The sequence below is a fragment of the Calypte anna genome, chromosome 7 (assembly GCF_003957555.1).
Source record: "Calypte anna isolate BGI_N300 chromosome 7, bCalAnn1_v1.p, whole genome shotgun sequence".
Taxonomy (NCBI): Eukaryota; Metazoa; Chordata; class Aves; order Apodiformes; family Trochilidae; genus Calypte; species Calypte anna.
In genome coordinates, this window is record NC_044253.1 from 22,323,941 (window position 1) to 22,339,525 (window position 15,585).

The following is a 15,585-nucleotide window of genomic DNA, read 5'->3' on the forward strand; positions in this document are numbered from 1 at the left end:
CATATCTTTCACAGAATTGTTTCAGGGGGAGAAGGGGTGTCCAAATTTTTGCTTTTTATTTAAAATTGGTGACAAGCTGGTTTTTAATTTTTCTTCATTTGTAGCCATGCTGATACCAGGCATAGCCTCTGCTCACAGAAAGATGGTGTGGGCAAAGGGCAGGAATGCCGGTCAAAGAATTAACTTTTTTACATATAGAAATTAAAAAGTTTTGTTTTGTTTTAGTTTTTAATTGAAAAAATCCAGCCAGTGTTGCTTGGTTTTAAGTATTCTTGTTAAGTTAAAAAAAAAATCAAAGTTTAAATTATGGAAAAAACTATGCCCTGTATTGCTGGTAGAAATTACTGCTTATGAAGTGAGATCCTTTGGTACTGTATTGTGCAATACAATTAGAGTGTATTAGTATTATTTAGGAAGATTTTATGCTTGCACTGATGTGCTTACCAGAAATACCCGGCAGTACCCTTGTTTTCACAGCAAGGGAGCATACTCATAGAAAATCTGAGTGATCTTAGGGGAAGCCAACAGAAAAGTTCTTTTTCTGTAGTGTTTGTCCTAAACCTACTGGTCACTGCAGCTGATTCAGAACTAGGTCAGCCAGCTTATTTTGTTCCTAGTGGAACAACGAGTTGTAGATTTGCTCCCGGCAGTTACCAATATGGGCCTTTGGAAATGACAAGTTGAAACTGCACATGGGCAGAAAGCATCCACTGTGATTATTTCTCTCTCAGTAACTGACAAGGCAAAAGCAATTAATATTTGCTGTTCTAAACAGGGACAAAAAAGCAAGACACTTTTCAGTGGCAAATGCCACATTTCTCTTTTTAGGGAGGGGGGTATTTTGGTATGTAACCACTGATGTAGACGTGGCAAAAATAAAAGAAAAATCTCACAGTACCTGCAGTAACAAGTTCTGCTTTTGGTCTCGTTCTGGAGGAAGCATGATAACATCAAGCAACCTAGCTTTTAGTGTGGGTCAGTAACTGGCCCACTGTGACCACTGAAGGAGGGGAGTTAATTCTGGGAACTTCCTTCACACCCATAGGTACAAATACCACTACAGGGGAGTATGTGGGCATGTGAGAATGTGCACATGCAGGGACAGGGACGTTGCAATTCACCAGTGGTGCTAAGATAGATTTTACAAGCAAAAGCTACAACTTCAGCTGTGCTGTGTAAGTAATGACAAGGTTCCTCATGGGGTCAGGTTCTGGGCAAGGGGCACAGTCCTGCCCATCTCCTGGGGCTCTGCTCTTATTCTGGTTTGGTCCCGAGCTAGTGTAAGCCACAGGGTTTTCCCTACAGACACTAACACACGACACCCTCATGGCCAGAGATGCCTTTGTTAAAATAACTCCTTCCCAGGAGAGGAAGGACAGAGAGTACCAGTGTGCTCACAAGGGGTAAGATGATTGATCCACAAAAGCAGAGCTGCTACCGAGCTGCATGACACTGAGGCAGGACATGACAATCAAACAACATAATAGCTACCCAGAAAGCTAAGAAACAAGTTCCTTTCTCTCCTAACTCTGACTGTGTTGAGGAAAGCAGTTCCCCATGATTTCAAGTCCAAGTTGAGGTATCAGCTTCAAAAATTCTCTCATTTTAAGGTTGGACCAGATGATCTTTGAGGTCTCTTCCAACCTGGAATTCTGCTATTCTCCTTGCTTTGCAGCAGCTCATTACCAACTCTAGCAATTCTGTTCTTTTCTTAGGAAAAAAAGCTGCATTAAAAGGAGGCCAACCCCAGCCAGACTTCGTAAGTAGAACACAGAAAATATCACCTCCTTGCTAGACCAATCTTCTGAAACCACAAGAAGCTGGTCATAGTTTATTTCTGATCTGACCCACACTACTATAAGGATTTCCTCAAATAAAAGGAAAAATAAAATTAAAAAAAAAAAGGCACACCAACAAGTTTAACCATTTCATTTGATGAGGAACCTTACATGCCTCCTAGCAAGAAAATGTTGATGGTGCCCAAACTTTATAAAAGAAATAATTTACAACACTCTCCTTATGATATCCATTTAAGAATCACGTTGATAAAAGCAGTTTTCACAATAAACGTTTATATCATTTTGTAGCTGAAAATGTATCTACACTTAGAGATAATGGCATTCATGTTATCCACAAGGTCTTTCTACTGTTGTATTTATTAGGGCTATTTCATTTATTCCTCATGAAGTAGTAGCTTTGCCTACTAGTATAACATGGGCAAACAGTATGAAAATTTCTTTTTATGTCTCAATAATATTTCCTTACCTGATGTATAATATTAATGCCATATTAGCCTTGTCTGGCACTCTGACATGGCTAATATAAGCCCTTTTTGTTCTACAGTAGTTCAGTAGTTCAATTTAGAGTAAATTAATGCATGTTATAATTGAAAACTGCAGCTCATTAGTTCATAAACACTGTATTTCAGACCACACCTGTTCTTTTGGAGCATCCTCTATTCTGTATCCATCCACTTCTTCCTGAATAAGCTATGTTGCTATGATACATGTGTTGTCACCACAGTTTCTTCCTCCAGCATACTGTCAGTCCATAACCATCCTTGCTTAGCATAAGACTAAGAGTACTAAAGTCTCCTAATCCTTCCTTAATTATCATTGATTCAGCCTCATGAATCAAAGTGAAAACAATGCTTAACCAGAGGGAATGCTAGAGGTGTGACACGGGCACGCATCCTTCTTGCAAAATGTATAATGGTGAAAAGCTGCTTGTGGACCAGCTCCCTGCAGAAAGGTTACCAAGTAGGGTAACCCCAATGTCCAGCAGCATTCCTTGAAGCCCCTGGCCACCAGCCTTCTAGGTGCACTTGTCTCCGTGGGCATAGCTGCACCAGCAATGTGGGTCAAGATCTAAATTCATTTTATACAATACAATTATTCAGAAAATGAGGTAGGCTGATCATCTTTCAAATGAGTCTCTCATGTAGGCTCCCACTACCCTTGCATAAATCTCTATTTAAAGCAAGGCTGTTATGAACCTGCAATGAATGAAACCAGAGCTGAAATGGCAGTGGAATTATACTCTGCTCCCAAAGTCAAATTATCAGTTATTATCAAATTATCAGTTTATTGCCACCCATAAAATCTTCTAATCCCTAATCACATTCTCAAAAAGGCTCATTTTACATTCTGTTTACAAGCGTTCTAATTTTCTCATTTCTCTTTTTTCACATATGGTTCATCTTTCCTATTTATTCCCTCTTAATTTCCTAATCAACATTTTAAAATGCCTCAGTCATGAATTTTTTCATGTAAGGGCAGGAAGCATCCCATTTCCCTAGAGGAAGCTATAACTGTTAAAAATTCTTGCTTGAGACAGGCACACTGGAATCCATGGTCAAACCCAGCATTTTTGAAACAAATTTTAGTAGTGTCTTGATTTGAAAACTGAATAATTTTGAATTATTAAAAATGGAGCTGGCAATTCAACTTCCCATTATAACTTTGGGCTATGCAGATTATTTACCTCTGGGGGAAGAAGTAGGTGTTGGCACATGGACAGGTTAGATTTCTGTTACCCAGGAGGGTCTTTGAATGTTTTTGGGGTTTTTTGTGGGGTTTTTCTTAAATTTGTGGTTTCTTGTAACACAGTGTTTAGATGATGCTTATTTTCAGTTGAAGTACCCTAGTTCTAGGTCTGAATCCGTAACTCGAAGATCTGACTTTTGGCATTTCAGAGGCATAGGATCTTAAGATAGAAGCTCTTCTTTAGAGTATTAGGCACATTGAAGCTAAAAGACTGTTTGGGGTATAATTCCATTTTTAAATTCATTTGCAATTAATTAAAGTACTGGCAATGAACAAAATGTTTATCCAGCACGACTACTTTCTTCTCACTCAGTGAGATTTTTCATGCCATGTTACAGGGCATTTTTTTATTTCTACTGCCACCATCAACTAGCTCTTTTAAGTGACAGTGGTCAGATTTCTAACACTGAAGTTGTCTGAATTTTCAACAGTAAAAATAGCCCAAGAGAATTAATCCATAAGGCCCATAAAAAAATAAAAATCCAGTAAGCTGTCAGCATTATCAACTTGCTGAGCAGTGACTCTGCCTGATGAACTCCAGCATGTGATAAAGGTGACTGGCAGCTCCCAGGTACCAGGCTGCAGTGCTGACACAAGTGCTAGCAAGGATTTGGAGGCTGGAGTGAATGAGAAGTTGTCAGTTAAGACACTGGGCACTTCAAACTCTGTGAAACATAATAGCACATGATACTATTTGCAATTTTTGAGCATTTGTATTAAACACATCATTACTTTAATCAGCAGCCAATTCACATAAATACCAAAATGCAGATGTAACTCACTATCATATTAACTTTGCTGGAAATGCCTTGAAGCATTTCCTAAAGTAAAATCAGAGATCTCCGACTAACTATTTGGTACGTGACATAAAGCACAGAGCCTTCAAAATATTTCACCATTACATGCAAAATAGGAATTGGGAATACAGCCTTTTATATTTTCACAGTATTCCTCCACTCTTCTCTCAGGAAGGAGAAAAGCTGCTTGCCTCTAAGAGATACTAATCTAATTCACAAACTGGAAATATATATAAAAAAAATTACTAAATCACATACAGATATGATTAACTTTTAATAGAGGACATTATACTTTGTGCTACTAGCGTTAAAGTTCCTTAGGCAAGATACTTCAAATAGCTTTAGCTCTAATTAAAGCAATAATAATCCTCACTTAAAAGGAATATAGTCTAAGTGTATTACAATATGAACTTCACTATTAGAAACACATCCTCTGCTTATCTTGGAAGTTATATGGATGTGAGGAATATCAATACTAAGATGACAAGGATTAGAGCCACAACTGTTCATCAGTTGACGATCAGTTTTTTCCCTGTGATTCTTACCTATAAAACATTAGGACTGTAGGAAGAGTGAATGCCAGAAGCAATGCTGTATTTAACTGCTGATGCTGTGCAGAAAAAAGGTTTAATATGGAAAAGTTTAATATTCTGAAAGTTAATGATCTAAGGAAGACTTTGCAAAACTGTCAAGAGCCACAGTCTTTGCTAATGATGGGTGTGACAGATTTGAAGTAATAAGAGCAAGCAGTTTATTGAGCTTAGTAAGAAAACTGCTCTTCTAACGTTCAAATTCAGAAAAGAAAAACATTCAGCTTGAGACTAAAACCGAGTATGACAAGTGTTATCTGAAACTACCTTTTTCTTGTGAAAGATTAAAAGGAAAGAAATAGGGGCCAGAACAGATCAGCTTCTGCAGCATTAACCACAGGATAAATGGCTCTTTTTTTCTTTCACAGTCTCATACTTCATTTAGGCACCTCTAACTACTCCTTCCGCTACCACTTTTAAAACAAGCATTTCACTCTCCATGGGTCTTAAGGGTTTAGTAATTACTTATGAATGGGCAATTATAAGTGGAGCAGATGTGTCTGCCTATCAGGGGATTCTCTAACAAAAAGGGGGACAACACACCACACCATTACAGCTCCATGTCCTTTCCATCTTTGGAAAGGAAGCCAAATTACATGTATTTGTACTTGTGAACATGTAAACATTGCTAGATGTAAAACGCTATCCCCCTTGGATCTAAATAAAAACCACCCCCCTCCTCCCACTGCAAACAGTAAAATGAAAAAGGATCTGAACAACACCAGAGGTAAGTAGAGAAAAACCCTGATAGTCAGGCTTAGCATGGATTTATGCAGGCTACAGAGCTGCAGAGGGCATAAACCACAAGACATATTGGATATTAGTTCAAGCCAAAGGTGCTACCAAGCCCATTTCCTGCAGCTCCAGCTTTTCCTTGGGCCTCTCACATTCAACTACTGACCAGACCTGACCCTGTCTATTTTATGAGATTAGACACAATCATAGCCCAAGGTGATTATTACCAGCTATACAGTGTCACATTATAAAGTCTAAGTGAGGTAAGAAACTTGTAAATAACAAAATTATCCTTTTATAGGGCTCTTAATTCAACAGTCCAGTCTGTTTCCTGTAGAAGCGATTAGTAATAGAAAATAATTAGGAAATGCCAGATGGGAGGAGGAGTTAAAAAAAAGACCCAGAACTCACATAGCTCAGGAAAGAGAACAACAAATGAGGGAGCTGCCAGTTAGCAACCCAACGCAGTCCCTCACCATCCAGGAAGTTCTTTGCACAGGCAAGAAATGACAAACAGACCCCTGCTTTAGAGACTGCTCTGAAAGAAACCCAACTTCTCCTTTCTGTCACCACTGCATGGATTATTCAGTTGTGTGAAGGCACAGAAAGTCAAGGGAAACTACAGTGGATTGTTTTCTTAAAAAATAAAAAAATATCTAGTTTCCTTATATATGGCTATGAGGTTTCTCCACTAGACATTAAGGCAGTTGAAATCTCAATTATAAGGCCCAGATTTCTACAGGGTGTTAGGACTGATACCATGACAGCTCTCCGTTGCTCATCAGGAACTGAGTTGGACCCGTGCCTTTCTATGTCCAATCTACTGAAGTCCACCAGAACTGGAAAAATCTCTCTCCTCCTGAAAAGCCCCCAAAGCAAGATACCCTCTTTGGCTCTTCAAGAGATTCCTTCCTCCCTCCCTCCTCCCTGCAATCTTTCTTGTTTGAGCCTATCCCAATTAAAAAGGAAGAAAACTTTTTCTTGTACAACTAAGAGAAGGTATGGTACTTTCTGAAGAGGATAAAAACATAACCAGATCCAAACCACCAATCATTAGGAACCCTGGAAAGAACTGCTGGTGAGGACTTACAGTGCCAAGGAAAAAAGGAAAAGAATAATAGCTTATTCATTGCTAATGGTTTCATTTTATCAGTAACAACACAACCAGTATTCTTCAGATTTAATTGCACAGCAACTGTACTGCTTTACAGCCTTTTTAACAGTTGTGTACACTATTCATTTCACAAAGACTTGATCAGGCACAGAAGATAATTACTGTCCACACTTTTGCTTAGGGTCTGGCCTGTGAGTCTGTGAGCAGACTCCAATTTCACAGGGCAGCTGCCTGTCTCAGTATAATTAGACACTGGACTTTCTGATAACTGTATCTTTGTGTACACATCTCACATGCCAGATCATAAAGGAGACACACTTGCAGAAAAAAGCAGAAAGTAACATGGAAATTCATCTGAGTCAAGTGACTTGTACCCAAAACAAAAGGCTGAGGCAGGGTGGTGGCCTTTAGCTGTGCTTACCTACAAAATGAAGGAAACCTCTCACGATGGGAAGCACACTGAGTGTTTGAAATGGAACCTGAGCTGCTCCTCACTGTCTGCAGTTTGTGGAGCCTTATTTGTTTTAAAACCTGCAATACTAGACCAATGATACAAGCAGGCTACAAACACCAGCATGTGACTTTTACTTCACATTAATCCCACCCATTATTGCCTAAGCATTAAATTAATGTGCTTTGGAGGCAGAGGCCCACACACAGCAGCAGGCAGGTGAGGTCCTGCAGGCTAACTGCAATCAGCTGGGATGCCATTTGTAACCTCCAGCAGCTAATAGAGCACAGCTGTGCTGGCAAGGAGAGAAGAATTTGGCTTGGAAAACCAGGAGAGCTATGGGACCATGTTTAGCCCTGGAGCTGAGACAGAGGTCCAATAAGAAACCCTCAAAAAAGAAGCCTGGCTTGCTAATATATCCTTTATAAGCATGGGATACTTATAAGGGAAAACCTAAACATTCTGTGACCCTGAGATTAAATTAGCAAAGTTTATGCTTCATTTGTAAATTCTGAATCTTAAAACAAAATCAGTTTATATAATCTTTTTAAGTGTATCAATTTTACTGCCACATTGAGCATAAATAAGAGCTTAGGTTGCTCCTGGTGATAATGAGTAGAAAAAGTACCCTGGAGCTTGGAGAAATTTCTTTGTGCTGATGACTGCACACTGGACAGCATGTGCTATTAGCTATCTTTTCTTAATGTAGTTTATTAAGTTAAAAACATATATGCTTATAAAAGGCATCATTACCATTGGTAGTATTAGTCTGAACTGTATGTGCCATGTATTATGGCAGATATGGCACTAGACCCATACTGCCATAAATGCTAATTCTCAGAAGGGCAAGATGAGGAAGCCTGAGGCTGGGGCAGCCTCTGCACAGTATGATGTTGCTGATGTGCTGCAGCAGCTACCTAAAAAGTAGATTTCATTCTGCTAGGAACTTTCTTGGTATTGAGAAAATTGCCAGTGCTTGGAAGTCGCTGATGAAAGATTAGTTAAACCCAGAAGAAATAAATAGAAGTTTTTGCCTTTCCTAGAGTTATGTTTTATTTATAAATTACATTAAACTTACAGAGTGATTGTCATGGACACCTGCACAGGGACTGGAAAGGAACATTTGTGAGAAAAATTTGACAATCTCCTTCAGTTAATCCATGGGGCTCTTCAGTGCACACTCTCCTGCGTCTTTAAGTGTATTTTAAGGTAAACATCTAGTAGCTGTACTTTTAAAAACATTATTGCTTTGTTGCTCTACTTGTTATAGATTACCTACATTATCTATTGCTTTACACATCACACATCCATCTTCTCTCATCAAATTTAGTTAAACCAAATGAACATTTCAAACTACTTCCAACACTGAGATTGCTTCAGTCTCAAAGTGCACTTTCTGCCCTGATTATTGAGGCCATGCTTTCTTTTTAGGTCCTACCAGGTTCAGCACTGGCATTGCTGGGCACTAAACAGTGTTGTTCCAAGTGTCTTACTCCATCAAAGACCTTGCTAAAGGGCCTTATGCTACTATAACTTCCTCAGCTACATTTTTTGACGTCCTTTCACTGGAGATAAAATAAGCCTTGGTGAAGGGTTTTAAGCAGATCTTACCAACAGATTTAATTACAAGCAAAATTAAAAAAGCAGTAGTGTCATTAATGAAAAGATTAGTATCAGTTCAAGGCTGGAAAGTGAGACAGGTCCCTCCACAAACACCCATATCACCCTTGATTTGTACGTGGAGGCTGTTATGAATCCATTAACAATGTGTGCAGAGATTGCAATTAACTTTGTGACTTAGATTATGTTTGGAGGCAGGCTTAAAAGCATGGTTCTTACTAAATGGCACAGATTCACACTTACAGATCTCCTTGCACAGGGCTGCAGACAATCAGTCTTCAAAAATTGTAGTGGAAAATTGTATTACAACTAAGGTAACTGAAAATAGAACAAAAAAGAGCTTTTTTTGGGTTACTGCTGCCACAAACTTTCTCTCAAATTTCTTCCATCTGTAGGAATTGAAGATATTACAGTCTAGAAGAGGTCTTTAATTGATCTGCAGCCACTGATGTTTCTTGAAGAAACAGCACTTTATCACCAAAGTAAACATGAATGAAGGTTTTTCAGTTGCTATCCTAACTTTAACCTCAGCATCTTTTTCTGAAGTATGGAAAAACTCAGGACTAATTATTTCATTGTACTGTACTAAATAATCAATCTTTAACAAATCACTCATACAACTTCTTACATTAATACCTCAAAAGCATATCAAAGTGAAAAAATATTCACGTTTTACAGGGCTTTCAAGAAGGGCTTCAATATAGGTATCTAGGTATTTATTAATTTTTGAGAGCTACCATTTTTGTAAGGTACTTAACTGAATCAGGTCATCTGTTCCAAGCCCATAATTACCTCTGAGAATGGAGAATGTTCAGAGATGCATCAGTATTCAAAGCACGGGAGGAACAGTAAATCTTGTGATACTGGGTATTATTTCCAGTTCCAGACAAGGCCATAGAGACTGAATCCACATGGGAAGCCCTCTTTCAAATCACTCTTAGCCCTCTCTTAACACACAGACTACGATGGCTGCACAGCTGAGTTCTGAACAATCTGCAGACTGTTTTGGGAACTAGAATTACCTTTTTAGCACAGGAGCTACAATATCTATTCAGGCTATTTAAGTATGACAAGCACTCTCTTGTTTTCTACCTCCACTTCTCCAGTTATCTCTGACTTAATTTTTCATACATTATGAAAATAATAAATCATTAACCAGAAATTTAATGTTAATTGTTAATATATATACTTGTATATGGTAGGTAGGCAAATTCCTTCTCATAATCCATGAAGCACATGCTGTGCACTGGATTATATTTTCATGCTTTTCCTATTAAAAACTTCACCTGAAATGACACCACAATATGGTCTCTTGCAGGACTCAGGAGTACTGCAATTTGTGTCCTACGGTCCTCATCTAATGATTGCATAATTTTTGCTTTTGTCTCTTTTACAGTCTTTAAATCCTTCCCCTTTAGTAAGGTTCATTTTTAATATTTTGCATAGGACGAGTCACCGAACACATGCAGAATTCTCCTACTATAAACTAATTGCTGAAAAGAGTGGGGAACAAATTAAGTATCATTAGCACACGCTGGGAGGCAGCTCACACAGCTCTGGTGGCATTCCCTGCTACTGCCCCACCCCAAATTCAAAGCTAGGTGAACTGCTCGTTTTTATTTCATTCTCAGGTTTGAGGTGTGTTCTCTGGCTGCTCAATTTCCTCCACTTGATTTTACAGCAGAAAGCAAAATTACATTCCCACCAGCTGTTCCCAAGTCAGAGCCTGTGTCTCTCCTTTCCTTCTTCTGAAGGGTTTATCTTTCACATACCACCCACACAGGATTGGGCAGCAGTCATAGGCAAAGTTTAGATTTGGATCTGAACAGCCTCAGATCTGCAAATCTGGGAGTATATTTTGGCTCAGAATGACCTATGCTCAAGACCCTGAATTCTTCCTCTCTTTATGGAGGAGGGAGCATATACGAAAACACCATAAAACTGATAAAGATGCACTAATTGCCAAATGCTGTACCCTGGAGAATTTTTCATCCTCACCATGGGTTAATGGGCTAGTGTTGTAGCACACACATTTTCTGTTTGGATCATAAGACAATGGTTATTTTTCTTGTTGGATTTTGGGCAATTTTCTTTGTATTCTTTGTGAGAATTGTCACTATCAATTCAGTGATACTATCTTTGAACTGGACAACAGGAACTGCTCTGCCATGTCTCTCACTAAAGAGAAAGAAAACCACTTGACCTATTTATTAATGTCTTATAAGAAGGTTTCCTTATATCATGGTTAAATGATTAAAAAGGTAAATACTGTGCTATTAACTAAATTTTCAAATAATTTTCAGTGAGAAGTAGAAATCTGCACAAAAAGGGTAAAATAACTGTCTGTGCACTTTAGTAGAGGATATATATATTTTTTCTCATTGTATTTTTACTATTTTACCAAAAAATCTTTATAAAATAGCTGAGAGATAGGGTCTTCTGTTTAAGTGAAGATGTAATCATTCCATTGTTCCTCGTGCTACTGTTAAACCAGGAAGGCTTTTTTTAAAAAGCCAGTGAAATATTTCCTGCCATGCAGTACTGCTCATGCTTTAGATACAACTTTATTGTTAAATGAATACATATCTCATTATTTCAGTGTTATTTTTACAAAAAACAACCACCACAGGTCATTCAGTCATCCACTTCTTCAGTCCTTCAGCCAGTTAATTGCATTCACCCCACTGAACCTGTAACAGTTCCCCTAGGCTGTCATGGTGACAGCTTTAGTGGGTGTGCAAGGAGCAGAGTCTCCCAAACAGGGATAGCAAACATTTGGGAAAGCCCACTGATGTCTCCTCTCCCCACCACCACTCCTCTGTTGCACGTAACTACCACACTTCATGAACCATTTGACGAGGCTGCCACCATATCTTTTCCCCTACCCACGCTCCCCACATCTTGTGACTTACAGGGGAAGAAGAAAGGATTTGGCAAGCTTTAGCTGGAGACTGAGGCTTGTTCCAAATGCCGAGTTTGCTACTGGGGTTGGGTGTTGGCCATGGGGTTGAATGTGGATATGTGCCAGGTGAAGTGGCACTCAGGATAGTGTCATCTTCCAGCAAAGTCCCTGAGAAGTGGAAAAGCAGCAAAGACGTGACCTATGTGCCACTCCACAGTAAAAGGATCACTATGCCTCCTCCACACAGCCACAGTAGTAATCCCAACTGGATTACTTGAAAATTAAACTAAACTCTCCACTTTTAACTGTCCTGTGATGTCTGTGTGCCTCATTGTGATCATATCAACATGGTTTCGAATCAAATAAAAAGAAAGGCTCAAAAGCTGGGCTTCAGGCCAGTCAACACTGCTGCTGTTGGACTATGCTGCAGATGAAGCCACTGTAGCTGCTGGTAAGTGCCAAACAAACTGGGTGGGATGTTGCAATTACACTAACCTCTGTAAAGGTTTTACTCCTAAAATTAGAAATATTTAATAGTGCTTGATTTATTTAATGAAAAATGTTTCAAAACAATAGGCATACCTAATTGGTGAGCCTGATATAGCTACCATGAAATCTACTAAAAACTGCATTCTTCAATAATAATAATTGAAATTCCTTTACTATGAAAAACTCTTAATCAAGCCAAATATATTCTGAAAGAACAAAGTTCTGTTGTAACTCAGAAGTCACTTAATGGAGGAAGAGGTAGTTTTACCAAGGAAACCCAAAGCAATGACTTCCAGAACTCTCAGAGAAGATTTGAACCCAGGCTTTGCATTATAATGAACATCTTCTGATACCATGCAAAAAATCCTTTTGAAACAGCCGGCTTCAAGTCAGAGACTGTGAGTAACTGTAACTCATAACTCACCCCTCTACTGCTGGTACCTAACAGGCAAGAAATTGGATATTTAATGTGGTCAGCTGGCATCAATATCCTCACAGTATTTCTTTTGTCAAAATGATCTGATAACAGTGAAGATTCATACTTTAAGCTAAGTTGGATGCTTCATCTTTCAGCAAATTCAGTGCAGGGTGACAGACTTTGCTGGAGGATTTGAAGGATCAAAGCTATGAGCCTCCTCTCTGTGTGGACTCAGTATGGAGCTTAGTTTCACTGCAACAGTCATGTATGTTGGAAATTATCAGTGAGACCTTTCCTCTAACTCAAGAAAAATTCAAATCACAGACATTTCTGATTGGAAAGACAAACATGATCCAAACTAAGGTTAGCATTTCTTCTTAGCTCTGTAAGGATGTTAGATACTCCTAATGTCATTCTGAAGGGTGTGAAATAGGGGAGAATATCACACTATTCTACATACATTAACACCTACACATGTGGAAAACTACACTTTAAAAAGAATTTCCTATGTCATCTTTTCAGTAAACAAAGTATTTAGTTTAATACAAAAGAACTAACATTAGGTTTTCTTTTTAAGTTTAGTCTCTGTCACAAAAAAGAAGTTTAAGGCAGCTGCTTTGTCTGCCTGATACATTCCCAACCTCCTTTAATATTTCTTTTTTCATTGGTTCTAAGATTTCTTTGTTGTTCATTTTTCTTTTATAATCCAGGGCACACTCAGTCTTCAGCTGATACTGCAACTCTTTGAAGAGAGCAATCCTTCTTAATAAATCTGGATGCGGCCAAAAATAGCTCTGTCAGCTTCTTCTGACAGGCTGAACTTAGCCAAGTGAAATGTTTTAACATTTTATCATCTTAACGAAGAGTTTTATTTATAACATGGACAACTTTACTTCCACTGTATGCAGACTGCTGAATAGATTACTGAATGCTTTTGTTTGGGAAATGCTGAATATAGTTTTTGACCAAGTTTGAATTTTTGAGCAAAGGGTAATTGTCTTAGATGCTGTAGAAAATTTCAAGAATATTCTTACCTCATTTGAAATAAAGGAGTGGCTTAATGGTAACATTTATAACTGTGGAAATACCTGAAGAAAGGAATCTCACAATGATACCTAACCTACCTCCAAATCAGAAAAATTTGCAATATGCAAAAAGTACCACTAAACCTATAACCACTGAACCTATAACCAGTTCAAATATTACTAGTAATGCAATATTAGAAATAAATGTGTAGACTAAATAACTACAGACACCTTTTAGGTCTATATAGTAGGGGGGGGAAGGTTAAAAATGCAAATAAAAAGTCTAGCAGGAAAAGGAGCATGGGTTAACAGTTGCTTACCCTCTTTTCTGCTACCTCATCCTCTCCTGTAGACCCTTTGTCATCATGTTCATCTCTCAGGGTTGGCATACGGTTTTTGTGCGCTGGCTCTCTGTTTAACGTTGTATATCCTATGTGTTCATAAATTGGATTTATTGTCATCTTGGCAATGTATTCAGCTGCCTTCGTTTCAATATAAAGAGTAATCAATCCATCTGTCACCAGGTCATGGATGGACTCAAAACGTTTCTCCCCGACAAAGTGCTTTCCATCGTAGTAGAGCCTGAAGTTTCTGGTTTGACTTCCAAATCTGCCTCAATGAAATGGGAAAAGTTTTTTTTTTATAAATAACAGTAAGCAGAAGAAAGAAGAGTAAGCAAGCCTTTGCAAACAATAAAAAATACTTAATCACTTAAAGCTGTGACTATGCTCTGTGTCTGGTCCAGAGGAGAACGAAAAACTCAACTACTACTTAGCAAAGATAGGAAGGAGAGATCAACATGTGCAGATAGCCAAAACAGTGACTGTCCCAGAAGGAGCTGTTTGTTCTCTTATTCTTTAGCCTCCCCATTATCCCATGGAAAAACTGAAAATTACTTCACACTCTTTATGGCTTTTTTTAGAACTTTACTACTGCATTGCTGTAGTCAATTTGCTTGGCTCTGATATGAAGAGTTCTCATAATAGAGTTCTCTATTACAGCTGATCAATACAGAACTAGTTTTGATGCCGTCTCAGCCCTCTGTGCCCTGCCTGCTTGCAGGAAGAGGCCACTCAGGGTTCAGCTGAGCATAAGTGCCAACAACTACACTGAAGGAGAACTGCTGCCAGAACTGGAACAGCCCAGGACAAAATGGCACAAGGGCAAGCATTCTTTATTCCTGGCCAAGGGCCAAGGACTAACTCTACGAGCTTTCTACAAAAGTCCTTCTGTGTTATGCTTGTTGAGTCCTGAGCCTCAAACAAATCTTTGTAATATACAGGATATGTAACACATAAGACATCTGATGCTAGCAGTCCTGCAGTTGCAGAGGGATAGGACTTTGATACAGCCTCTTAGCAACCATGAGAATGCCAATTTTACCTGAGTATTATTATATTTTAAAAAAAATGCACTTTGAATCCACAACAGTTTTCTGCCTGAAAGCACCCAAAACTGCTTGCACTTGGCAACAATCAATACACTTCCTGCAGAGAAAATGGAATCAAGAAGCTGCTTTCACAGCTCACTCCAGTCTTACTCCCTGGTCAGAAAGCAGCAAGGGTGGCTGCCTGGGGTATTGGGCCCCCTTGTGATGTCAGATCTCCCAAATAAACATTAGAAACTAAATCTGAAAGGATGAATTGCTTTCATTTGACAACCGAATGCTTCACAGGAGATGGTAAGGAACAAAGTAAACACTGGTGCTTTGCTGAAGTGGCTCCTTTTCAATGGGGCCTTGCCAAACAGGGAAAAGCATCATTTTTAGGCCTCGCTTCAGCTGAAATATTTTCTTCTTGCAAGTATGCCCAAAACCACTTCTTCTGCAATCTACGTGTTTTTCTTGTGTTCTGAATTGAATGCCAAACCTTCCCATCCCCCTATCAATAATCTGACAGT

The 15,585-nt window shown here is 38.8% G+C and overlaps 1 protein-coding gene across 1 annotated transcript in view; it reads right to left on the reverse strand.

Annotated features, from left to right (window-relative positions):
- CHN1 (chimerin 1) overlaps positions 1–15,585 on the reverse strand; it is a 96,980-nt gene that overhangs the window by 35,351 nt on the left and 46,044 nt on the right. The window contains exon 6 of the mRNA XM_030454058.1: positions 14,007–14,295. Within this exon, the coding sequence (XP_030309918.1) occupies positions 14,007–14,295 (289 nt within the window). The remainder of the gene's footprint in view (positions 1–14,006; positions 14,296–15,585) is intronic.